The sequence below is a fragment of the Musca autumnalis genome, unplaced genomic scaffold, assembly GCF_047663935.1.
Source record: "Musca autumnalis isolate F117 unplaced genomic scaffold, ASM4766393v1 scaffold_5, whole genome shotgun sequence".
In the NCBI taxonomy this organism is placed as follows: Eukaryota; Metazoa; Arthropoda; class Insecta; order Diptera; family Muscidae; genus Musca; species Musca autumnalis.
In genome coordinates this window covers 83,529,698-83,556,304 of record NW_027412088.1, presented here as the reverse complement: position 1 = coordinate 83,556,304, position 26,607 = coordinate 83,529,698, and the positions used below count along the sequence as shown (strand labels likewise).

General features: G+C 33.8%; 1 protein-coding gene across 2 annotated transcripts; it reads left to right on the top strand.

The window, feature by feature from the left end:
- The first annotated feature begins 407 nt into the window (after positions 1–407).
- LOC141406050 (microfibril-associated glycoprotein 4-like) lies at positions 408–25,293 on the top strand. 2 transcript variants are annotated; one of them, XM_073991063.1, is made up of 3 exons: positions 408–534; positions 24,200–24,924; positions 25,008–25,293. In XM_073991063.1, exons 1-3 carry the CDS (start codon positions 445–447, stop codon positions 25,129–25,131), a joined length of 939 nt encoding a protein of 312 aa, XP_073847164.1. In that variant the 5' UTR covers positions 408–444; the 3' UTR covers positions 25,132–25,293. The 2 variants fall into 2 exon arrangements, with proteins under 2 accessions (XP_073847164.1, XP_073847163.1); XM_073991062.1 differs by lacking the exon at positions 408–534 and adding an exon at positions 9,479–9,631.
- The last annotated feature ends 1,314 nt before the right edge of the window (positions 25,294–26,607 follow it).

Here is a 26,607-nt window from a genome sequence, read left to right as displayed (position 1 = left end):
AAATATACTGAAATGTTTTGCTGATGAGCAGCATCACCACAGCAAAAAATAAAGGAAATCAAAAACCTCAGTTTGAACAAGTGTCTGATTTAACTCAGAAATCCCCATATCTACACAAAAATGTTTGTTAAAAACATCAAAATCAAATCTTTTACAAAGAAAACATTTTGAAAATTCCTTTAGAAATCGTTGTCGGTGCGGGTATATTTTTAATCGAAACAACCTTAAAAACGCGTTTTCGTTATCAGGACAATATTCCCTCCCCACACGGTATTGGTGTGTATTTTTTTCGTAGCCCTAATGAACATACAGATGTCATATACGAGTATTTACTTGTCTGCTCCCAAGTTTCTTATAGTATTCGTCTTCCATTTCATGTTATCAGTTTGCTTTAAAATTTAGAAAATAAAAGTCGCATGTTCGTAGCTATTGACGTGTGCAATTATGAATAATAAAATAATTGAAAACTTATTTTTTATTTGTTGCATTTTTATAATATTGGGCATAATTTTTCCGAAATGTTATTCAATCGGTGTAAGTATAAATTTTTTTAGAAATAATCCTATCAAAAGTAAGATTTTTGCGCATAAATTAATTAAAATCGTTTTTATAGTTAACAGCACAATATTGGAAGGGTACAACATATATACGATTTAATTTGGGGTACTCCAAAACAAATGGCCAAACAATGGAGATGTCGCAATATTCGTCAATCCATCCCTTTTTATACCCTACACGAAATAATTACTTTCTGAGTCGATTTATGCATGTCCGCCCGTCCGTCTGCCCTTGTATTTTTGTTCGTACAACGTTCAGGTCGCATTTATTGTTCGATTGGGGAATATCATTTTTTAGCCATAGAAAAAATCGATTCAGATTTGGATATAGCTCCCATATATGTATATTTTCGGCCGATTTCACGTATTTTCTGTACCAAACACGCTATATATTTCCGATTTCGATGAAATTTGGAATGTGTGACTGAATTCAGTCTAGAAATAAATGTGCCAAATTATATCGAAATCGGTTCAGATTTGGATATAGCACCCATATATATTTTCGGCCGATTTCGTGTATTTTCTGCTCCAAACACGATATATAAGTCCGATTTCAATGATATTTGGAATGTGTGACTGAATTCGGTCTGGAAATAAATGTGCCAAATTATATCAAAATCGGTTAAGATCTGGATATAGCTCCGATTTATAATTTACATATTCACAGTGGTGTAGGGTATCATATAGTCGGCCCCGCCCGACTTTGATCCTTTCCTTACTGGTTTTAGCTTTTAATTGAACTTAAATAAATGGGGATATGGGAATTTTTGAGTGAAATCGGACACTTTTTCAAAATGAGGTTTTTAATTTCCTTATTTTTTTGCTGTGGTTATGCTGCTCATCAGCAAAACATTTCAGTATATTTTCAGATTTTTTTTACTAAAGGTTCCAGAGATGTCGCGCCTTCAAAAAGTAGAATTCTGTAAAAACCATATGCAAAGAAATACTCATAACTTCTTTATCATTGGTCCAAATAGAAAAAATATTTTTGTATTTTTTTTATTTTTTAAAAATAGAAAAAAAAACATTACACAGTAGGCCTGGATGCAATTTTCGCGGTTTAATATTTAAAATCAATTTTTATCAATGATTGTACTCTTAAATTTTCTTAAAATATTGTTGCATAAAACTTCGATTAATTAAAAATTTGTAAGTCCTATTTGGTAGTGGGATTCGAATAACTACTATGTTTTTCTAATTTTTTTTTTTAATTTGTCAATAACGTTTTTCCTATATACCAGTGTGAAACATTTGTTACTTTATCAAAAAAATGCAACATTCCATTTTTTAACCTATGTTTTGTTATTTTATTTAGGAATTTATCTTAAACTTCTTCATTTTGCGATTTAGCAATTAGTGTACCAGCATTAGTGGATACTACTGAATGGCGTTGTTTTTTGCCCGAGATAGGTTTTGCCACTTCATATTTCAAATTCAACTCCTCTTTCGTAATAATCATCTTCTCGAGAAAATCTCACTTTAATAACACTGTACAACAAAATTGAACTATTTTTAAAATTACAAGAAACCCCGCACAGATTATGAAAGAGGACCGAAAAAAAGAAGACACGTGTATCGGCGCTTTTTTAAAGTTTACGTTCAAAGGTAACCTAAATAGGCGTGGCAAGTTTCGCCCATTTCTACAGGTTTTGAAATAATCGACATCAGATTCCTTGGAATGCTTGCATTTTAGGTATAAAGTGTCTTTGGCAATATTACTGACAACAGTGCGAGGTATCTTTTTATGAAAAAAATTAACCCTCATGCGAGTCACTAAAGTGGTCTTTTTGGTCCATTTTTTCAAAAAACGTTTAAAAACTCCTTTAAAATGAGATCGTATCAGATCAAAATATTCTACAAAATTATTTGTCATAAAATTTTACTATAGGTCCCCGAATACTCAAAACTCTAAATCGTACTTAAACGCCAGGAATCTGCAAAAGTAAAATCACGTTTTAGGGTTAATGTTGTACTTTATCTGAGTTTATTAAGTTTTGTCCCACAAAACTTCATTCTAGATAGAAGGCGTCAAAGACAAAAATATTCTCCATAAAATTTCAATATAAGTTGCCGAATAAATGACATATATATTTACAATATATATCAAGAAAATATATACATCAAGTTTGCCAACAAAAAATATTTTTTGTATAAATTAGTTTGGTTCTTTTTTCGGGTTGATGCATGAAAGTAACATGAAATTTAGTTTCAGACGAAAGTTGTTAAAAATAGAAATATTCTACACAAAATTTCACTATAAGTCCTAGAACAAACTATATATCTAAGTAAAACACTTTGTTAAGAAAATGACGTTACAAAATTAGATATTATAGGTAGAAATTATTTGTTAAACTTTTAGACTATTAATTAAAACTTATTCCATACTGAGTCAAAATCTCCTAAAATACTTCACTTTTTGGGGATTGTGTGAAAAGAAGAAATATTTCAAATCCAATTTCATTTTGAGTCTCTGAACAAATGAAATTTGTAGCTATAATATTTAACACATCCCGAAGCTTTTGCTTTTATATATGATTTAGGACCATATTCTACCGTTTTTATTCAAATTTTCGTTATCTTCTGTCACAAAATAAATTTTATTGATTGTTTTTCATAATTAATTCTTTCAGAAGATTATGTGTGCTCGATCCAAACTGTTTTTGGAATATTTATGGTGAATATATATATAAGGAAAATATTGATAACTCAGATCGGACTTTGTAAAATTACGTATTTTAGTACTATAAACTAAAATAAAGTCATCAGAATAAGTCGTAGGTTCCTGATATTGTATGTGAAAATTCGGGGATAGTCTGCGGCTATTGTCCAGTGCATATATATCTGGTCCTTAATACTCTAATGATGGCAGCTACTCCTGCTCTGACAAAATTGACTGAATTAAACCTTGAAAGAACAAAACTAATTTATACAAAAAATATTTGGGTGTTTTGTTGGCAAACTTGATGTATATATTTTCTTGATATATATTGTAAATACATATTTCATTTATTCGGAAACTTATATTGAAATTTAATAGAGAATATTTTTGTCTTTGACGTCTTCTATCTAGAATGAAGTTTTGTGGGACAAAACTTAATAAACTCAGATAAAGTACAACATTAACCCTAAAACGTGATTTTACTTTTGGCAGATTCCTGGCGTTTAGGTACGATTTAGAGTTTTGGTGTATTCAGGGACCTATAGTAAAATTGTATGACAAATAATTTTGTATAATATTTTGATCTGATACGATCTCATTTTAAAGGAGTTTTTAAACGTTTTTGAAAAAATGGACCAAAAAGACCACTTTAGTGACTCGTATGAGGGTTAATTTTTTTCATAAAAAGATACCTCGCATTGTTGTCAGTAATATTGCCAAGACACTTTATACCTAAAATGCAAGGATTCCAAGGAATCTGATGTCGAATATTTCAAAACCTGTAGAAATGGGCGGAACTTGCCACGCCTATTTAGGTTACTTCTTGATGTAAACTTTCAAAACGCCGAATTGTCTTGTAATTATTTTTTGTGTTGTATAGTGTAATTGGTAGATTATTTGGCTCGTATGCCCATTCATATAATTCCCAAACCGCGGTTATTTGGTTATCAATTTATTTAGTTTATTGTCCGGCTGGTATACTTATTGCTAATCCATTTTCAAAACGAATGATAGAAAAATAATTTTTAAATTTCTTGGTTAACCCTCCTGTGGACACCTGAGTCTGGCCCGGCCTTTTCATTTTATTTTTCATTTTAAACTGGGTTACAATAAAGCTATGGACCTGAGATTGCAGGTAGCTTCATGAAATGTTCTTACCTTTCCAACGAAAGAAACGTGAAGTCAAAAGGATCACCAGAAAAGGAGCTACAAGGATTTTTTTGACATACATATCACATTCGTAACACATGAGTCTGGCCAGACCCCGCCTATTTTTTTATTGAAAAAATTCAGAAATTTTTCTTAAAATTGGATCTTTTTCTACATTATTTGACAAAATTAGTACCTTTTTATTAAATTTGTCGCATTTCACCCTACCATGTATTCAAAATTGCACATAAAAAGGTCGCAATAGTAGGAGATGGGTTTGAAATCAGTGAATGCACCACAACCTAAAGAAAATCACTTGCAAATAGTGTTACGGATTTATTTTAGACAATTATACACATAACTTGACAAATAAAACCCATTATATTGCCTTTATGCTCTTTTTGTGGGGTGGAATGGTTCAAATATAGGATTCTCCATATGAATTAGAAGAAAATCCTTAGGATATAGGCCTTCATTTACCTATTGATATTACTTTATTGCACTGCAATAAGCTGTAAAGTTATGAAATAGACACTATTCATTCTGAATAATACCCCAAAATAAAATATAGTGCGTCAAAATTATATATAAATAGGATTTTCGAGCATAGAGACAATAAAAATACGAATTTTTACTTCATAGAGTTATGTTTTATGCTTTCATAATAAAACACATTAATGTTGCCATTTTAATATTTTATTTAAAATTCATTATTTCGGTTAAAGACTTAAAATTTAACCGATAAATAATTTGACAACAATACGATTTAAGATCTACTTCAGAACTAACTCTTTAAAAATAATAAATCTTATTTTATGTTGATGGAAAAATATAACAATAATGAATATAACAATATTATCGGTTATAAGAATTCAGGAGTGAAAGTTGGAGTAAATTGGGAGTAGGAGAAAATGATTATATTAGAGAGAGAGAGAGATTCAGAGAGAGAAGTTAAATATAACCACCCAGTGGGAAAATGGAGAATATATTACATTGATAATAAATAATTTATAGTATTATATGATTTACATTATGGAATTTGTCAAAAATAATCGAGAAAAGAATGCAATTTGAGCAAAAATTAATTATAACACTGCTGTTATAGGATGCATTATATTATTCATCCCAATTGAAGTGAAATGGTAATTTCATTTGACGAAATTTACAGATTGATTACCGTCTATATTCCAGAATCTGTATATGATGGAATGTGTAGTTTCATACTTTCCCAGTGGGAAAATGGAAGCAATGGTAAACGAGGAGGTAATGCATAAACACTATGATTTATTGATTCCAGAATTCATTATTGTCAACACGGTGCATGTCCTAGGAAAATAATGCATTCCTTTTGTTTGCCTAAGTGATTCATAATATAATGCATTAAATATAATACATGTATGGACACTATTTCAAGAATACATTATATAATTGATTATTTATTTAATTTATTCCCCCATAATAGATTAAAAATATATATTTTTTATTTAAAAAATATATATTTTAATTCAATTTTTTATTGTTTTTTTATTAGTAATAAACATAGTTTTATAAATATATGCACCTATTCCTAGAATACAAAAACAAAATCGAATGGATTTCAACTGATAATTCCTTTGCGTATACGCAAAAATGAAAACTCATCCGAAATCCATTGGCTTTCACTTAACGTTTGAGCAATGGAATTGACAATTGAAAGCGAACGGATTTCATAAAAGTAAACCAACTATTAAACTGTCTTAATTTAGTCAGATGGAATGTCTTTCTAATCTCCTTTATATATTCTTTCTCGTCATATCCTTCGCACTTTGACACTTCTGTAAAAAATAATTTATATTAATATTTATGTTATAAAAGTATTTAATTTGCAAATGTTGAACAATTTTACTTGGTTTCATTTGATGTATGTACTTGCAATGTACATCTTTACTGTCACACGAATGAAACAAAACTAAACAAATTTACAAAGTTAACAATGACGCGACATGAAGTGTCGAAAATAACGGGACACAAAATCAAGAAAAAAACAACCCAGTGGGAAAATGGAGAATATATTACATTGATAATAAATAATTTATAGCATTATATGATTTACATTATAGAATTTGTCAAAAATAATCGAGAAAAGAATGCAATTTGAGCAAAAATTAATTATAACACTGTTGTTATAGGATGCATTATATTATTCATCCCAATTAAACTCAAATTTTCTTTTTTTATAAAAAAATAAATAAAAAAGAGCAATAATATATTGACATTGACAACAAAAATAAATGGTACCAGATCGAAACTTCATAAATATTTGTAGGCACAAAAGCAGACAATTACATTTATGCAATCTTACTTAACAGAAAAGTTTGAAATAAAATTTGCTGTTTTGGAGTTTTATATTAAATTACTAGATCAAAGTAATAAGATAACAGACTATAAAAGTGATCCAAGTACCCCCCTTTATTACAACTCTTCTTTTGTTATAGTTTGTTGCGTACAGATTTATAGCGTTTCGGCTAACTTAAAGTTGAAAGTAATGATTAAAATTGAAGGAGGACCTTAAACTACTAAATGCAATAACTCCATATAAGGTAACCTCAAACGAAGTTTTGCCTATTATGAACCAGGTATTACATTTTCCCAGACTTGTAGCATGTGACCCCCATTTAATAGTAACAGATTTGAATTTGCTAAGGCTCGGTGAAACTATACTTTCTTTCATCTCAAAGAACACATCTTATAATACCATTGGAATTTTTGTTGTTGAGGTAAATGGCTATCTGCGAAACCATCTTTTTGTAAAAGCGTTTGCGGTGCCAACGATAGCTCGAAAACGGATGGGCGGTCATAGTATATTTTTGTACTCGTTTTAGGAACCTAAAAAAACAGAGTTAAAAAAATATTTAAAAAAAATTGAGCTGTCAAAGTCAAAATTTCGATTTTAACGAAAAAAAATCGACTGTTGGGCAAAATAATTTGTTTAATCTGTCTCGCTTAAAGGCAATCGTTTTATGTATTTAATAAGCTCAAATGAATAATACAATAAGATCATACCTATGAAGATCGGTCAATTCGTTTTAAAGCTATCGTTGGCACCGACTTCAAAAACGCCGTTTCGAGAAACACGCACTTAAAGTTTATATGCTACATTCAAATCACAATAAATTGTTGCCTTCCAATCATTATATCTCAGACAAGTTTTTGCGACATACTATCTTTACATAAAAATAGACAATATTTTTTCGATTTTTCTAAAAGTAATAAAAGGTAACTATGATAAATATATATTTTTTTAGTTTAAATTTTTAATGTTGGGCCGTTTTAGGTCGTTATGGGCCGTTTTTAGGAACTTTTTGGGCCGAAAAATTTTTTTCGAACTGAATACTCGTATATGAAGTTATATGAAGGTTATACTCGAATAAAGGTTATTTATGTAAGATTAGGATCCTTTAAACATATTCTAAAACTTTTTATACGATAATGTTAATTAAGTTTACTAAAAAATATAAATAATTATATGGGTCTGGCCAGACTCATGTGTTACGAATGTAACAAACAAATCGGTGTCCAACGAAGGGTTAAATAAAAAATGTTTCACATTCACAGTGCGCCTTAACTAACTTTAAATGAAAGCTGCTTACACCTGGAAAGTTTTTGCGGATTTTGAAACTATAACATTCATAGATGAGAAAAATCTAAAAACCAAATAATCGCCGGAGGGATTTTCAAATAAATCGCGGTAAAAGTTCACATTTTTATGGCTTTTTTGGATTTTTACCATTTTGCTTGGAAACCGCAAGTCCTATCTAAATGGGATTAGAGAAAATGTTGTAGCAATGAAGCAATTTTCTACAACATTTTCTTTAGCTTCATTTCGATAGGACTTGCCGTTTCCAAGCAAAATCCTGAAAACCTAAAATAAACCTAAAAATGTGAACTTTGGCCGCGATTTATTTAAAAAATCCCTTCAGCGTTTTTTTCTTGTTTTTGAATTTTTCCTATCTATGAACATTGCTGTTTCTGAATCCGCAAAGAACTTCCAGGTGTAAGCGATTTTCATTTAAAATTAGTAAAGGGCTCCGCACATGACATGGTTTTAAAAAAGGTGATACAGTCAAAGCATTGTCCCAATTGAACTTCTTTATCTCAAAAATGGCAAAACCTACGAAAATACCATTAAGGTCAATCTTGTGGAAGATTTTCATAACTACAATATTTTCTCTAATCCCATTCCGCTAGGACTTACGGTTTCCAAGCAAAATCGTGAAAATCCAAAAAGTCATAAAAATTGACCGCGATTTATTTGAAAATCCCTCCGGCGATTTTTATTGTTTTTTGATTTTTCTCATCTATGAACATTGTAGTTTGAAAATCAGCAAAAACTTCCCAGGTGTAAGCACCTTTCATTTAAAGTTAGTTAAGGCGCACCGTGCATGGGTATAAAGAAAAAATGTTGTTGACTAATTTTAAAAAATTAAAAAAATAATAATCGTTCGAATCCCACTACCAAGAAGGACTTAACATTTTTGTAATTGATCGTAGTTAAATACAAAAGTTATTTCAAGAAAATCTAGGGGGTCAATCATTGTTAAAATTTGATTTTAAATAGAAAATCGCGAAAATTGCATCCAAGCCCACTGTGGAAATTGTTTTCTATTTTATTTATACAAAAAATATTTTTTTCAAATTGGACCAATGTTAGAGAAGTTATGAGTATTTCGTTGCATATAGTTTTACATAATTCGACTTTTTCTGAAAATATACTGAAATGTTTTGCTGATGAGCAGCATCACCACAGGAAATCAAAAACCTCAGTTTGAACAAGTGTCTGATTTAACTCAGAAATCCCCATATCTACACAAAAATGTTTGTTAAAAACATCAAAATCAAATCTTTTACAAAGAAAACATTTTCAAAATTCCTTTAGAAATCGTTGTCGGTGCGGGTATATTTTTAATCGAAACGACCTTAAAAACGCGTTTTCGTTATCAGGACAATATTCCCTCCCCACACGGTATTGGTGTGCATTTTTTTCGTAGCCCTAATGTACATACAGATGTCATATACGAGTATTTACTTGTCTGCTCCCAAGTTTCTTATAGTATTCGTCTTCCATTTCATGTTATCAGTTTGCTTTACAATTTAGAAAATAAAAGTCGCATGTTCGTAGCTATTGACGTGTGCAATTATGAATAATAAAATAATTGAAAACTTATTTTTTATTTGTTGCATTTTTATAATATTGAGCATAATTTTTCCGAAATGTTATTCAATCGGTGTAAGTATAAATTATTTTTAGAAATAATCCTATCGATATTAAGATTTTTGTGCGTAAATCAATTAAAATCGTTTTTATAATTAACAGCACAATATTGGAAGGGTACAATATGTACGATTTAATTTAATTTAATTCGTCAATCCATCCCTTTTTATACCCTACACGGTAGAATTACTTTCTGAGTCGATTTGTGCATGTCCGACCGTCCGTCTGTCCTTGTATTTTTGTTCGCAACGTACAGGTTGCATTTATTGTTCGTTTGGGGAATATCATTTTTTAGCCATAGAAAGAACGCTACTACTTTTGGTGAAAATCGGTTCAGATTTGGTTATAGCTCCATATACATATACTAGCAAAGTGCCCCCTACTTCGTATACGGAAAGAATATAAAAAAATAAACAATATTTTTTTTATATTGAAATGGCGAACACTGAAAATTTTTTGCATTAATACCAATTTTAATCAATATTAAATTTTATTTAACTACTGTTCGTGCCACTTTAGTTGGATTTTCAAGAAAAAAAAAAACTCCCTTAAATCACCCTTACACATCAACAACGACCTACATTTTTTGGCATTTTTATTAAGGACTTTCTGCTGAAGGTCGTGGGTTCGATTCCCCGGCCAGGTAACATAAAAAAATTTCAACGGTGGCAAAATACCCCTCAGTAATGTTGGCGATATTTCCTGAGTATTTCAGCCATGTAAAACTTCTCTACAAGTGGTGTCTTAAGTCATGCCGTTCAGACTCGGCGATAAACTGTAGGTCCCATATCATTGAGCTGATATGAATCGGGGTGCAGTCATTGATATGAGAGAAGTCTACCGTTTCCCTTCTGGGATGTTTGTGGAACAATTGTTATATTATAATACTTTTTGTAGCTTATAGTAAGTATTTAAAATACCATTTCAGCCATCAGCGACCTGCATACCAAATTTCAGAATTTGTAAGCATTTCAAAAAATCCTAGGTATAACCTTAAAAAAATTACCTTCTTATACCATGAATCTCATTTCCAACTCTCTTAGTTTTTTCAAACCCAATAATAGGAATTTACATACATATAAATACACAAGTATGGCTTTCCGAATCTTCCCTCTAAAATTTCGAAAATTCCTTTTATCCCCTCCACACAATAACAGCAAATTGAGTGTCATTTAATAATTTTCGTATAATTATGGTACCACATATCTCAACCCTACAAAGTCAATAATACAAAATAATAACAGTAATCTTAATTCCAAATCTCAGGATTTCAGCTGTGTGCACTCATCTAATACCAAATTGTACCAAACATAGAACCATTTAGTACCCTTCGTTCCCTTAAGTACGATCTTCCAAAACTACTTCAATCCTCCACTTTAACAGTAATCTTTATTCCAAATTACAGGATTCCAACTCTATTCGTTCGCTCAGATCCAAATTTAGTACATTCTGTATCTATAAGTAAGAATACCTCAATCTCATTCTCTAACCGCAATCTTTATTCCAAATTTCAGGATTCCGGCTTTATTAGTTCACCCAAATCCAAATTGTACCAAATCCAAATAAGTACGAATTTCCAAAACATCCTCAGTCCTACACTCCAACACTAATCTTAATTCTTAATTCAAGGATTGCAGCTCTATCCGTTCACCCAAATCAAATTTGTAACAAATTTAGCATATTTCGTACCATAGGTACCAATTTCCAAAACTTCGTCAATCCTACACTCCAACAGTAATCTTAGTTCCAAATTTCACAGTTCCAGCTTTATCGGTTCAACCAAATCCAAATTGTACCAAATTTCGTACCATTCAGTACGTTCCGTTCCCATAAGTACGTATTTTCAAAACTTCCTAAATCCTACAGTCCAACAGTAATTTTAATTCCAGATTTCAGGATTTCAGCTCTATCCGTTCGATCAAATTCAAAATGTACCAAATTTAGTACAATGTAGTACGCATTGTACCCATTAGTACGAATTTCCAAAACACCCTCAATCCTACACTCCCACAGTAATATTTATTTCCAAAACTACCTCAATCCTTCGAAATTTCAGGATTCCAGCTCTATCCGTACACCCAAATCCAAATTGTACCAAATTTAGTACTTTCCCTACCCATAAGTACAAATTTCCAAACTACCTCAATCCTACAGTCCAAAAGTAATTTTAATTCCAAATTTCAGGATTCCAGTTCTATCCCTTGGCTCAAATCCAAACATGGTACCATTTAGTACTTTCCGTTTCCATAAGTACGAATTTCCAAAACTACTTCAATCCTTTACTCCAACATTAATCTTAATTTCATATTTTAGGATTCTAGTTCTATCAGTTTACCCAAATCCAAGTCTACTAAATTTAGTACCATTTAGTACTTTTCGTACACATAAGTACGAATTTTAAAAGCTACCTCAATCCTACACCCCAATCATAGTTCCAAATTTCAGGGTTCCAGCTCAAATCCGAATTGTACCAAATTTAGTACCATTTAGTGCTTTCCGTACCCATAAGTACGAATTTCTAAAACTTCCTCAATCCAACAGTCCAACGGCAGTCTTAATTCTAAATTTCAGAATTCTAGCTCGATCCGTTCACTCAAATCCATATGGTACCAAAATTTAGTACCATTTAGTACCCTTTGTACCCATAAGTACGAATTACCATAATATCCTCAATCCTACACTCACACAGTTATATTAGTTTAAAATTTCGCGATTCGAGCTAAATCCGTTCACCCATATCCAAACTATACCAAATTTAGTACCACTTAGTACTTTTCGTACCGAGAAGTACGAATTTCCAAAACTACCTCAATCCTACACCCTAATAGCAATCTTAATTCCAAATTTCAGGATTCCAGCTCTATCCGTTCACCCAAATCCAAGTTGTACTAAATTTAGTACCATTTAATACTTTTCGATACATGAGTACAAATTTCCAAAACGACCTCCATACCTGAATCCTACTCTCCAACAATAATCTTAACTCCAAATTTCTGGTTTCCAGCTCTATGCGTTCACCCAAATCCATCTTGTACTAAATTTGGTACCATTTAGTACTTTTCGTACACATAAGTACGAATTTCCAAAACCATTTTTTTATATCAGTACCACTTCCAAACCTTGATTCCCATACCAAATATCAAGATTTTAGCTATATCCGTTAAAAATACACAATTGATTCAAAATTTGGTAACTTTTAGTACATTTCGTACACTTGTAGTTCGAATTTCCAAAAACCCTTTGGTACATCATTCTAACTCTCCATTAGTGCCCCCATTAGTACCTTTTAGTAGTTTTCGTACCCTTCCAGTTCGAATATCCAAAAACCCAGCCTTATCTTACCCCTACACACCAACAGCAACCCACACCCAAAATTCTAAGCTTCTAGCTTCAGCCGTTTCGTGTGGGCGATGATCTGTCACTTACTCACTTATCACTAAGCTCTTTTATATAATAAGATTTTTTTAATGTCAGTTCTGTTTTAACATTTGTGTAGTAAACACATGCGAAATATACGTTAATAAACAATGTTATAGCCCATTTAGATATGACTTCATTAGCCGGATTTAGCGCATTATCAGGTTTTATTTGCTAAATCCAACCAAAATCTACCAGATTTCCCATACAAAAAAAAATCCTCCTATTGAGTGGATTTGTTTTAAATCTGGCATAAATCCTCGTATACAACTCTGTTTTTTTGCAACATGTTGCTAGAAAATAGAAAAAGTTACAAGCTGGCACAAGAAACAAGGTAGATGCATCGGTGAATTGCTACACTAAAAATAATTTAAAATTTAAACATTTGTAAACAAGGCTGAAAAGTTAAATTTGTTTTGATGCACAAAGTTGATTTTAATTTAATGATGTCTAAACGATAAAATAATTCTTTATTTTTGCCTTATTAAGGCGAATGCCATTTATAGTGATATTTAATTAATTCTCTCTCGAGTTGAGCTGTTAGGCCTTTAGAGATACATTGAAAAATTAGGAGTCTACCGAAGTCCCACGCATCCAACCATTACACTACGTTTCACGGGTGGTAAAGCCGATCTTCAGGTGTATTAGGATGTTGTTTTTGTGGCAGACGAGACAAAGCTTGGAAACTAGTATATATATCGCACTTCATTAGATAAATGTATATGCGAAATTATGTCAGTTAATTGAAACTCCAAACTTTTCCTATAGTCCTGCTTATCCCATTTTTCAATGTTCACAAATACTATGGTAAGTTTTATTCCTACATCATTAGTAATTGCTCTTCTATATCAGAAGATTTTATTTTTGATTAATAAGGCAAAAATTAAAAATAAATTCAGCATGAGCCAGGCTGGGATTCGAACCTGGGTCTCCGACAACTGAGTGTCAAGGTTGCCGGCGTCTTAGCGTTCTAAGCCACCATCAACTTGTCAAAACTTTAGTAGACAATAATTGATGATCAAATCAAAAATAAAATCTTCTGATATAGAAGAGCAATTACTAATGATGTAGGAATAAAACTTACCATAGTATTTGTGAACATTGAAAAATGGGATTACCAAGCAGGACTATAGGAAAAGTTTGGAGTTTCAATTAACTGACATAATTTCGCATATACATTTATCTAATGAAGTGCGATATATATATACTAGTTTCCAAGCTTTGTCTCGTCTGCCACAAAAACAACATCCTAATACACCTGAAGATCGGCTTTACCACCCGTGAAACGTAGTGTAATGGTTGGATGCGTGGGACTTCGGTAGACTCCTAATTTGTCAATGTATCTCTAAAGGCCTAACAGCTCAACTCGAAAGAGAATTAATTAGATAAAATAATTCGTTTATTTATTTTAGGCGGTCATCTGGCCATCTGCTTTTTCACATGTATGTTGTCACTTTGGGTATACTAATATACAGAACAGCTGATGCCATACATGTGAAAAAGCAGATGGTCTGATGGCGGCCTTAGATGGGCAAACTGCGATAAAATAATTCTTTATTTGCTCTTTAGTTAGCATTAGTAGCATAATGTGCTAACATTTTCAGTATTAAACAATAAATAAATAATTTGACGTATGTTTTTTGAGGCGAATTCAATTTACAAAAAATTCTTTTGACGTTTCAAATTCGATCAGATGGACTGATGCATCTACCTTAGTAATTGTGCTATGAACAAAAATCAGCTGCCGCCATTTAAATCCTCCAAAATGTATATCTAAATGCAATGAGATTTGTACTGGATTTATTAAATCCAGTCGAGGATTTATGACTAGTCTAAATGAGGTATTACGCTACACTGCTCCAGAACAATAATCATGAGTGATGAGGCGCATTTCCATCTTAGCGGGTACGTAAATAAGCAAAATTCACGATTCTGGGGCACTGAAAATCCGCGTGTAACCCATGAAGAGCCATTACACCCGCTCAAAGTCACTGTATGGTGTGCTGTTTTCGCTGGAAGAGTCAATAATCCACAAGAAGAATCAAAGTTTTTAATTATACCCTACACCACTATGTGGAAAGGGTATTATAAGTTTGTTTTGGTAAAAATTCATGTAACACCGCGAAATATTCGTGGCGAGATAAAGCGATTTTGAGATGTGTGTCCGTCCGTCCGTGTGTCCGTCTGTCCATTATAAATTGTAATCAAACTCCAGGCCGCAATTATGGACCGATCGTCACGAAATTTGGTGTGGAGGTCGGTTTCACATCAGAATAGATCGCTATTTTAATTGGTGATGATCGTGAAATATTTAGCGGGTGAAATGGACCAAAAACATAATTTTTATCCGATTTGTAGCTTCTCTGTAGGTCGCAATAATAGTCCGATCGCCTCGAAATTTTAAATAAGGTAAGACAATATGAAGAAGCTTGCAATTTGAGATGGCGATTAGATAATATTTAGGGTTTAATTAATTAATTTAGATTCAATGGACCACAACTTTTGTGTGACCACAACAGTTTCCAAGCTATTTGATTATACATTCCTCTTTTATGCTCTTAGTATATAGAGTACCTCTATGTGAAATATTATTCAGGTAGGTCCACGGTGCGATATAGCCCCCACAGTGGAGGTCAAAGGTATTAGTATTAGGTATTTAGTAGTTTACTTAGTAGTTTTTTTTTTCTGTACTGTCACATTTTTAGTGCTGAGTGTATAAAAAGCCTTCTCCAAAACAAAAAAACATGATATGGTGTGGCCCAAATAACATGTATACATATTAGGCCGGGGCGATTTGTATGGAAGGAAACAAGTGTTATCGGGCGCCTGGAGTTTCTGATTCTTGGGATTGTACTGAGAAAAAAAGTCAACTAGACCATATGTCTACGGTGAAAATCGAGCCCCCGGATTTTGACTTGAAGTTTTTTTTAAGGATTTTTGGATACTTTGGCATATATCAACCAAACCACTGAGATTTTCTATCCAACACAAAGACAACAATTGTAGCAAAGACAATAATAAAGAACTCTCTAGTACATCGCAAAAGCATTGGAACGCTCCTCCAGGCAGTTATGGCCTCGATAAAGTGCACATTTTTCGGAAAATATCGATAAATGACACTGTGCTACAAAATGGGACTCAAATTCAGTGGGTGGAAAATCCCTTTTGAAGATGAAAGCCCTCGGTGAGTGTGCTAAGAACCCAAAAGGAAATTTTCACCATAGATCAAGTTCACGAGATATTGCGTGATTAATGGTTTAATTTTGGCCCCTTAATTTGTGAGAAAATAGCTTTATATCTCACTAAAGTGTTATTGTAGCTTCATTTTGATACTACATGTCTTCAGTCAAATCGAATGGTGAATCTTTTTGTAGAATATTTCATCCCTCTAACTCTATTCCTTTCATGTCCTTTTCGTCCTTTATTTTTTGAACCGTAGTAAAAGTACCAGAAGACGAGATTTTACAGCATCCAAATATTCTACAAAAATGTTGTTCAGAAGATTTTAGGTATGGTTCTCATTGTGTACCAATCGATATTTCCCCGTTTTCATGGTCCTTTTTGACATTTACCCGGTTTTTGTTCAGAAAACTATGTTTTGTTTTTATGTATATTCGTTATTGGTATGTGGTGCTTTTGAAATACTTACCATAAATAGCTCTTGTAAGGATGAACACGTTAATAACAAATTTCATTGAAGGATAGATCCGGTTATCTCAATTTTTGAAACGGTTATTCTGATATCAAAACCGATTTTGGAACCGATTTTAAGTAACCGATTAACCGTATATGTATATCGTTAGAAAGCTAATAAAATGGTCAATCAAATGACAGCAAGTATCTGATTACAACTTTGTTGGTTCCGAAGATTCACCATTCGATTTGACTGAAGACATGTAGTATCAAAATGAAGCTACAATAACACTTTAGTGAGATATAAAGCTATTTTCTCACAAATTAAGGGGCCAAAATTAAACCATTAATCACGCAATATCTCGTGAATTTGATCTATGGTGAAAATTTCCTTTTGGGTTCTTAGTACACTCACCGAGGGCTTTCATCTTCAAAAGGGATTTTCCACCCACTGAATTTGAGTCCCATTTTGTAGCACAGTGTCATTTATCGATATTTTCCGAAAAATGTGCACTTTCTCGAGGCCATAACTGCCTGAAGGAGCGTTCCAATGCTTTTGCGATGTACTAGAGAGTTCTTTATTATTGTCTTGGCTACAATTGTTGTCTTTGTGTTGGATAGAAAATCTCAGTGGTTTGGTTGATATATGTCAAAGTATCCAAACGTCCTTGAAAAAAACTTCAAGTCAAAATCCGGGGGCTCGATTTTCACCGTAGACATATGGTCTAGTTGACTTTTTTGCTCAATACAATCCCAAGAATCAGAAACTGCAGGCGCCCGTGGTGGTGTTCAAATCGCCCCACTCTATTACATATATATTTTATTTACATTTTTAAATAAACAATATTTGTTTTTTTTAATACTATTGTTAATGAATTATTTTTTTAATGTTCATCGTTCACAGTTCGCATCAATTTTGCTGAACTTTTTGAAGAGGAAATTAGAGCCTTTTTCATTTTATTACCCCTTTCCGGAGAACCGAGCGCCAGTTCCTTGACGATCGCTGCCGAACTTCTTTTTCCAGATTGGTATAGTTTAGTTGAAGTGACATTCCCTAACTCCTCTAAAGTTCAAGATTTTACAAGGTTAAGAACTTTTCTCATTTGCACTTTTGGATGGCAATCCTTAAATTCCTGTTTGCGTCTGGTTGCATTCGATACATTATCAACCGTCTTCGAAAACGGAACCTTGTGTTTAAGCCAACTAGAATTCTTCCTGCGAAATTTCTTTAAGTTTCGCGAAAATTGATGTTACCGTATCTTTATTTTATAAACCAAATTAAAAATGACCTTCGCCTTAATAAGGCAAAACAAAAAAAAAAACGAATTAGTAATATTTAATTAATTCTCTTTCGAGTTGAGCAAATTAGTAATAGTTGACCTTATAGTACGTAGTTCATCATTTGTTAGTGCTGGCGAGCCCATTTTTCCAAAGAAATAGTATAAAATTTTATTAATTTTCGGTTCTTATTTCCAGTTTTGGAAAATGCAATTAAATGAAATTTCCGAAGACATTTTGAAAGAACTTGAATATCTCGAAAAACGGCCGTTCCCGTATCAGTTTTATAGCTTTCCGAACAGATGAGGATCCAATATTTCAGATTAAATATAAATTAACCACGGAAAAGAAAAAAATATTTTAAAAACTTCAAAAATCACTTTTTTCCGATTAAAACTGCGCAAAACCAATAAGAGTTTTTTTTGCATTTCTTGAAGAGTAAAATCTCTTAGTTGTTTTGCAAAATGTTAAGGAAAAGAAACCTTGGCATACTGACATAACGTTTGTCCGCACCACTCCATTATCTTTAATAAATCGAAAATCTATTTCTTGAAAACAAAAAAATGAAACAAAAGTGCAACTTTTAAGTGCATTTCGAAACCGTTTCGCTAACTAAATCGCCAAACTGAGTATGGAATATTTACGATGGGATACTTAGTTAACGATTGCAATACAAATATAATGAATTTTATGTACTTCCAAATTTCCTTAAAGTTCCACTAAAGTGCTCATATCTCGCAGTGTGCCCTGATGCAAATAGCAATAACGTGTCTGCTAGATAACGGACCTACTGCTTAATATATAATGGTTTTTGCGTAGAGAACCACATTTGCCCATTCCATTCCCATGGGTCGCTTTGCCACCTTTTTCAAAACGGTTCCCCAGCCAGGCAAAATCAAATTTTCAACGGTGGCAAAATATCCTTCAGTAAGGTATGCGACATTTTCTGAGTATTTCAGCCATGTAAAACTTCTCTACAAGTGGTGTCTTAGGACACGCCGTTCGGACTCGGAGAAAAGCTGTGGGTCCCATATCATTGAGCGAATATGAATCGGGGTACACTCATTCATTGATATGAGAGAAGTCTCTCTTGTCCCTCCTAGGATGTTTGTGAAACAATTATTATATTATTATTTAAGCTTGGTGCAATACGGTACCAGAATCCACAAAGTTACATCTTACAATAAGTTTATTTGTTCCATAAAGAAATTTTGATAATTCCCAGGGGTAAAGGTGTAGGGAATCACATGGTCAGCCCCGTCCGACTATAGCCTTTTCTTACTTGTTTTTTTTTTTTTAATTACAGCTTTTACTTTTTCGGCCGATTTCACGTATTTGTTGCACCAAACAGCTATATATGTCCGATGAAATGTATGACTGAATTCGGTATAAAAATAAATGTGCCAAATTATATCGAAATCGGTTCAGATTTGGATATATCTCCCATATATATTTTCGCCCGATTCCACGTATTTACTGCACCAAACACGATATATATATGTCCGATTTCGATGACATTTGGAATGTTTGATTGAATTCGGTATAAAAATAAATGTACCAAATTATATCGAAATCGGTTCAGATTTGGATATAGCTCTCATATATATTTTCGGCCGATTTCCCGTATTTGCTGCATCAAACATAAATAAAATTCTGAGTCGATAAAGCCATGTACGTCTGTTGTAATCACTCGAACCAATTTGACATTTTAGATTCCCTTTTCCATCAAAAATTGTCAACATAGGTCCATGTTTTGGTGTAGCCCCATATAACCGTAATTCCCGATTTCCGGTATTTTGAGGATTTTTGCTTCAATTTTAAACGCTTCACAAAACTTCCTTCTCCACCAACATAGATCCACACTTTTATGTAGCCCCCATATGAAGGTACCGGTAGATTGAAGAAAATTTTAGGTACATTTTCTGACTTAATTTAGGTATTTGGGGTATCCGAGGTCGAATAACTTCTCCACCTAAAATTGTGGACAGAAAAGAAAACTAATTATTCAATTGTAGTTCAGATCATTTCATGATGGAGGGTAAAAAAAGTTCGGCTCTGTCGAACTTAATGGTTTTTTACCTGTTTTTTATACCCTCAGCATTTATGCTAACGATGATATATACACTTTCATACGGGTAAAATGTGCCTCATCGAAATAATAATTTTAGGTCTCAAGCATGTTTGGATGAAATTTTTTCCACACAATTTGGTGTCGATTCAGCATTGTCCGTCCGTCTGTCTGGCTGGAGCGGTCAATAACTCTCGAACGAATGAACCGATTTGGTCCAAAATTTGGTCTTAGTAATATTTTGTCCAATCTTAGTTTAACTTTGAAGATGAGCCATATCGCTCCACTTCTTCAGGTAACTTCCCCACAAAAGTTCGAATATGTTCGGAATAATTGTGCCCACGATAACTTTTGAAGGGAGTTACCGATTTCGCTTATATTTTGCAAATCGTGAAATTTCTACCAGGCATAGATGAGGTTGGACATCGGTAAGCTGCGATCACAACAGATAGCCACAGCATATTCCACACAACTGGTCCAACTGCTTAAAAAACACTCCTCGTCCCGATAACATATCAGGACAACGGCAAAACATTGCCCACTACATGCAAACAGACGCAAAATCAGTACTTGGATACCAGAGACATCCATAGTACGATTAGAAGTGTCGCGCTGCTACCGAAGAGAACAATGCGGCATATAGAGCTACCCAGTGGGAAAATGGAGAATATATTACTTTGATAATAAATAATTTATAGCATTATATGATTTACATTATAGAATTTGTAAAAAATAATCGAGAAAAGAATGCAATTTGAGCAAAAATTAATTATAACATTGTTGTTATAGGATGCATTATATTATTCATCCCAATTGAAGCGAAATGGTAATTTCATTTGACGAAATTTACAGATTGATTACCGTCTATATTCCAGAATCTGTATATGATGGAATGTGTAGTTTCATACTTTTTTTTTCTTGATTTTGTGTCCCGTTATTTTCGACACTTCATGTCGCGTCATTGTTAACTTTGTAAATTTGTTTAGTTTTGTTTCATTCGTGTGACGGTAAAGATGTACGTTTTTTAAATGTATTCAAAGTGACATTGGAGTACATTGCAAGTACATACATCAAATGAAACCAAGTAAAATTGTTCAACATTTGTAAACTAAGCTCTTTTATAACATAAATATTAATATAAATTATTTTTTACAGAAGTGTCAAAGTGCGAAGGATATGACGAGAAAGAATACATAAAGGAGATTAGAAAGACATTCCATCTGACTAAATTAAGACAGTTTAATAGTTGGTTTACTTTTAAGAAATCCGCTCGATTTCAATTGTCAATTCCATTGCTCAAACGTCAAGTGAAAGCCAATGGATTTCGGATGAGTTTTCATTTGACGTATACGCAAAGGAATTATCAGTTGAAATCCACTCGATTTTGTTTTTGTATTCTAGGAATAGGTGCATATATATATTAAACTATGTTTATTACTAATAAAAAAATAATAAAATAATAAAAAATTGAATTAAAATATATATTTTTAAATAAAAAATATATATTTTTAATCTATTATGGGGGAATAAATTAAATCAATAATCAATTATATAATGTATTCTTGAAATAGTGTCCAAACATGTATTATATTGAATGCATTATATTATGAATCACTTAGGCAAACAAAAGGAATGCATTATTTTCCTAGGACATGCACCGTGTTAACAATAATGTATTCTGGAATCAATAAATCATAGTGTTTATGCATTACCTCCTCGTTTACCATTGCTTCCATTTTCCCACTGGGTACTTTACAATCAGTAGCAACGCGTAGCGCATGAGAGAGGTATCGGGAGAAAAAGAGAGAGGAGAAACGTCTTTTCCGCAGGAAAAAGAGAGAGATGGAAAAGCGGGAGTGTGAACAAATCGAGATGTACAGGAGACAGAATGAAGTCCGAAAATTCTATCAAAGAGTGAAACATCAAACAGATGGCTTTGGAACTGGCACATCCTCCTGTAGAGACCAGCAAGGTAATCTGGTAACTGATACAGATGATGTGCTAAGGTTATGGAAAGAGCATTATTGAAACTGTTGGTATCCAATAGTAGCGAAGTCGACGAAGATACCACAGATCCAATCCCAGAAGATGGTATTGAATGTATAACACCCGGCCAAGATGAGGTAAAGAGAGCAATACACAGGCTGAAGAATAATAAGGCAACAGGAGCTGATGGCCTACCAGCAAAGCTGTTTAAAACCGGAGGCGACACGCTGATAAGGTGTATGCATCAGCTAGTTAGCTCCATCTGGCAGGAAGAACGCGTACCCGACGATTGGAAACTGAGAATTCTGTGTCCCGTCCATAAGAAAGGAGATAAGACTTTGTGCTCCAACTATAATGGCATAAGTCTTCTCCCTATCGCCTACAAGGTAGTGTCAGGGATATTGTGCGAACGATTAAAGCCAATGCGGCTTTAGACCTGGCAAGTCCACCATTGACCAGATATTTACCCTGCGGCAAATCCTGGAGAAGACCCAAGAGATGCAGATCGACACCTACCACCTTTTTGTCGATTATAAAGCAGCCTTCGACAGCCCGCTACGTTCGAAAGTGTTTCAAGCAAGGTCTGAATTTGGTATCACCGCAAAGCTCATTCGGCTTTGTAAAATGACTCTAACTGACACAAGATCTTCAGTTAAAATAGGAAAGAACCTCTCCGAAGAGTTTTGTACCAAAAGAGGTTTCAGACAAGGAGACAGCCTTTCGTGTGACCTCTTCAACATCCTGCTAGAAAAGGTTATACGAGAGGCAAACGTCAAAAGAAGTGGCACAATCTACACCAATAGCCACATGTTACTTGCTTATGCTGATGATATAGACATCATGGGACGATCAGTAAAAGAAGTAACCGATGCCTTTATGAAGCTCGAAGGAGAATCTGCTAAAGTGGGTTTGGCGGTAAACGGAGGAAAGGGCAAGCTGATGGTGTCGACGCGCAATGCGTCCATTGAGCTCGGACCGACTGTGGGAGTTGGTACCTACAATTTTGAGGTAGTAACAGACTTCGTATACCTCGGCACCGCCCTAAACACAATAAACGACATCAGTTGTGAAATAAAAGGAAGAATTGTATTGGCCAACAGATGCTATTTTGGCTTAAGTAAGCACTTTAAAAACAAAGCCACAACTAGTCAAACAAAAATAACGCCTTACAAAACACTGATACTACCCGTGCTGATGTATGGTACCAAAGCCTGGGTACTTGCGCAAGCAAATAAGGCAGTGCTTGGCCTGTTTGAGAGAAAATTCTTCGAAAGGTACTTGCGCAAGCAGATAAGGCAGTGCTTGGCGTGTTTGAGAGAAAAGTCTTCGAAAGATCTACTGACCAATCTGCGTCGACGGTGAATATCTACGTCGTATGAATCACGAGCTGTATCTGCTATACAACGACATCAATATAGTTAAACGTATCGAGATTCAGCGATTGCGTTGGTTAGGCCATATAATAAGAATGAGCGATGATGATGAAAATTTCGGATAAGTTCAGTTTAGGACCTGCTCTCAAATCGATTTGATTTTTTTGTAACAACTTGTATTTGCTGCCGCCATTACGACGGTACAAGTTTTATCAGGGGCAAGTACATACTTCCGGAGAAAATAGCCCGAAAGGTGTAGAAAACCCCCTATGGCACCATGTGTTGTGGTTGAAGCGCACGATAACTCTCAAACGGATCAGCTGAATCGGTCCAAAAAAGTTCGAAGATGGGCAATATCGGTCCACACCTTCCGGTACATCCCCCCAAAAATTAAAAAAATGTCATTACAATGGTACGCGCTATAACCAAACTTTGGAACTCCTAATATTTTGTCTAAATTTAGTTTAACTTCGAACGTGGATCGGTCTTCTCCTTAGGGGTTCCGGGTGTTAAAGGCTTTAACGGGTATTAAAGACAGCTCCCCAGGTGACACCATGGGGAGGTCAGTGTTCAATTGAGATGAGAGAGGGACCAAGACAAGCCCTGGGTTTTTGGTATTAAAGCAGGTCAGTGCCGTTGCATGGTATCTTTCATCCGCTATGTTACCATCGCCGTGTCCACCAGTTATTTATATTCCTAACAATATTTATTGATGCACTTGCTGTATACCTCAAAAATTTTCAATATATTTTCAAAGTTTTACATTTTCATCACCACCGTAATAAGCGCCCTTATTTATTTGTTTTCAATACAATACTTTTTTCCTAGATTTCCACTGATTACTGTGACACAGATGACGATTTGGATTCTGGATGGATGCAATGGTATAGAGAAGTCTATATTTCTGCCAAGGCAAATAGAAACACCACAGATCGACTTATGGAATTAAATGATAAACTGCAAAGACAAGAAACATCATTTAAGGATATCTTATATCAACTACAAACTAAAATGGAACATGTGGAAACCGAAATCAAAGACATATTAGAACGCTTAGAGACAAAACTAGATAACGTGGACAAGAGGATGTCTAAAATGGAACATCTGATAACTAAAATAGAAATGAAGAACAAGTGTTATCAACATCCCTCTGATCGCATAATTATACAACGTCGTATGGATGGAACGGAGAATTTTGATCGTCCTTGGAATGATTACAAGCAAGGATTTGGCAAAAGAGGTGGTGAATTTTTCATTGGTCTTGAGCAATTACACAAACTCACCACTGGTCGCCAATATGAACTAGTAATTGTTATGGAAGATTTTAAAGATGATTGTCGTTATGCCAAATATGAACATTTTGTGGTGGCCAATGAAACAGAAAAATATCAACTGATAAAATTGGGCCAATACACCGGTACAGCTGGAGATTCATTGAGTTATAATTTGGGTACAAAATTTACAACCAAAGATCAAGATAATGATACATATGGTACAAAAAACTGCGCCCTTTTGCACAAAGGTGGTTGGTGGTATTGGAGTTGTTCACACAGGTTAATTACACACATACATCTGAATCTATGTAGTTTGGGAATTCATAATTAAAAATTTTTTTTTTTTAATTTTCTATTTTCAGCAATCTTAATGGCAAATATTTAGAAGCTAAATCGGACGATTTAATGGAGAGGATTTATTGGCAAACGTTTGGTGGTTTTTACTATGCATTAAAATTTGTCGAAATGTCTCTAATTCCCAAATAAATTTTCACATTCAACAAAATAAGAATAAAATAATTATAATTTTTATTTTAAAAATATACTTTTATTGTAAAATATCAGAAGCCAGTTGTTAAGAAAGATGATTGGAGTGGTCATCTATTGACTTGTAACAATAAAAATCTCCCTGAAGAAGACAATCGAAACATCGGAGATAAATGCAATTATAAAACAAAATAAATGTTTGTTTTATTACAAAGACCTAAAGCCGAACAACGATCGAAAGAAAAAAATTAAAAAAAAAAAACTTTTCAAATAAAAATCAAATGTCGTTCGTTGCAAATTGCATCAGTTGAGAATGGCTTGGGATTTGGATAATTCTTTTTTTTGAAATGTTCGTCATAAACCAACTTAAGTTTTTATGGAAAAAATTAACCACGCCCACTTTTTTCAATTTTCAAATTCAACTTTTTTTACAAAAACTACTGAATTAATTTTCCTGAAATTGTCAGGGAATGTAGAGTAGGGCGACCCAAAAAATGACAAAATTAATTTTTTGAAACGCCTAACCCCCAACTTTTTTTCCATTTGATCTAAAAACCTTATATATGAAATTTTATGGCGATCGGTTAACGTTAACTCGTGCCACCAGAGGGCTCTTTGTTTCCACAGTAATTTCTACCAAAAATTATGATGATCGATTAACGATAACCCGTGCCCCCTGACCGAACTTTATTTTCATAGTACTTTGTACGATCGCCAAAGGCGAATTTTCAGGAAATCACTCTACACGTCACAATTATTTTTCAATCCATGAAAAACTTTACCAGTTCATTTTTGGAGGATCAAAAAATGAAACCTACAAAAATTTGTGAGGTAATGACAGCAATAAACCGGCTGAAGAATAATAAGGCAGCATGAGCCGATGGCCTCCCAGCCGAGCTGTCCAAAACCGGAGGCGACACGCTGATAAGGTGTATACATCAGCTAGTTAGCACCATCTCGCAGGAAGAACGCGTACCAGAAGATTGGAACCTGAGCATCCTGTGTCCCGTCCACAAGAAAGGAGATAAGACTGTATGCTCCAACTACAGGAGCCTAAGTCTTCTCCCTATTGCCTACAAGATAGTGTCAGGGATATTATGCGAACGACTAAAGCCTATGGTCAACGAAATAATTGCACCATACCAATGCGGCTTTAAACCTGGCAAGTCCATCATTGACCAGATATTTACCCTGCGGCAAATCCTTGAGAGGACCCATGAGATGCAAATCGATACCTACCACCTTTTGGTCTATTATAAAACAGCCTTCGACAGCCCTCTACGTTCAAAGGTATTCCAAGCCATGTCTGAATTTGGTATCCCAACAAAGCTCATTCGGCTTCTTAAAATGACTTTAACTGACACTCGATCCTCAGTTAAAATAGGAAAGAAACTCTCCGAAGAGTTTTGTACCAAAAGAGGTTTCAGGCAAGGAGACAGCCTTTCGTGTGATTTATTCAACATCCTGCTGGAAAAG

Bases quoted from the DNA above. Each gene is read 5' to 3' on its own strand.
- LOC141406050 (XM_073991063.1), top strand. From the start codon at position 445: ATGAATAATAAAATAATTGAAAACTTATTTTTTATTTGTTGCATTTTT. The intron at 535-24,199 runs GTAAGTATAAAT...CTTTTTTCCTAG, and splicing joins CGAAATGTTATTCAATCGGT to ATTTCCACTGATTACTGTGA. The intron at 24,925-25,007 runs GTTAATTACACA...TTCTATTTTCAG, and splicing joins TATTGGAGTTGTTCACACAG to CAATCTTAATGGCAAATATT.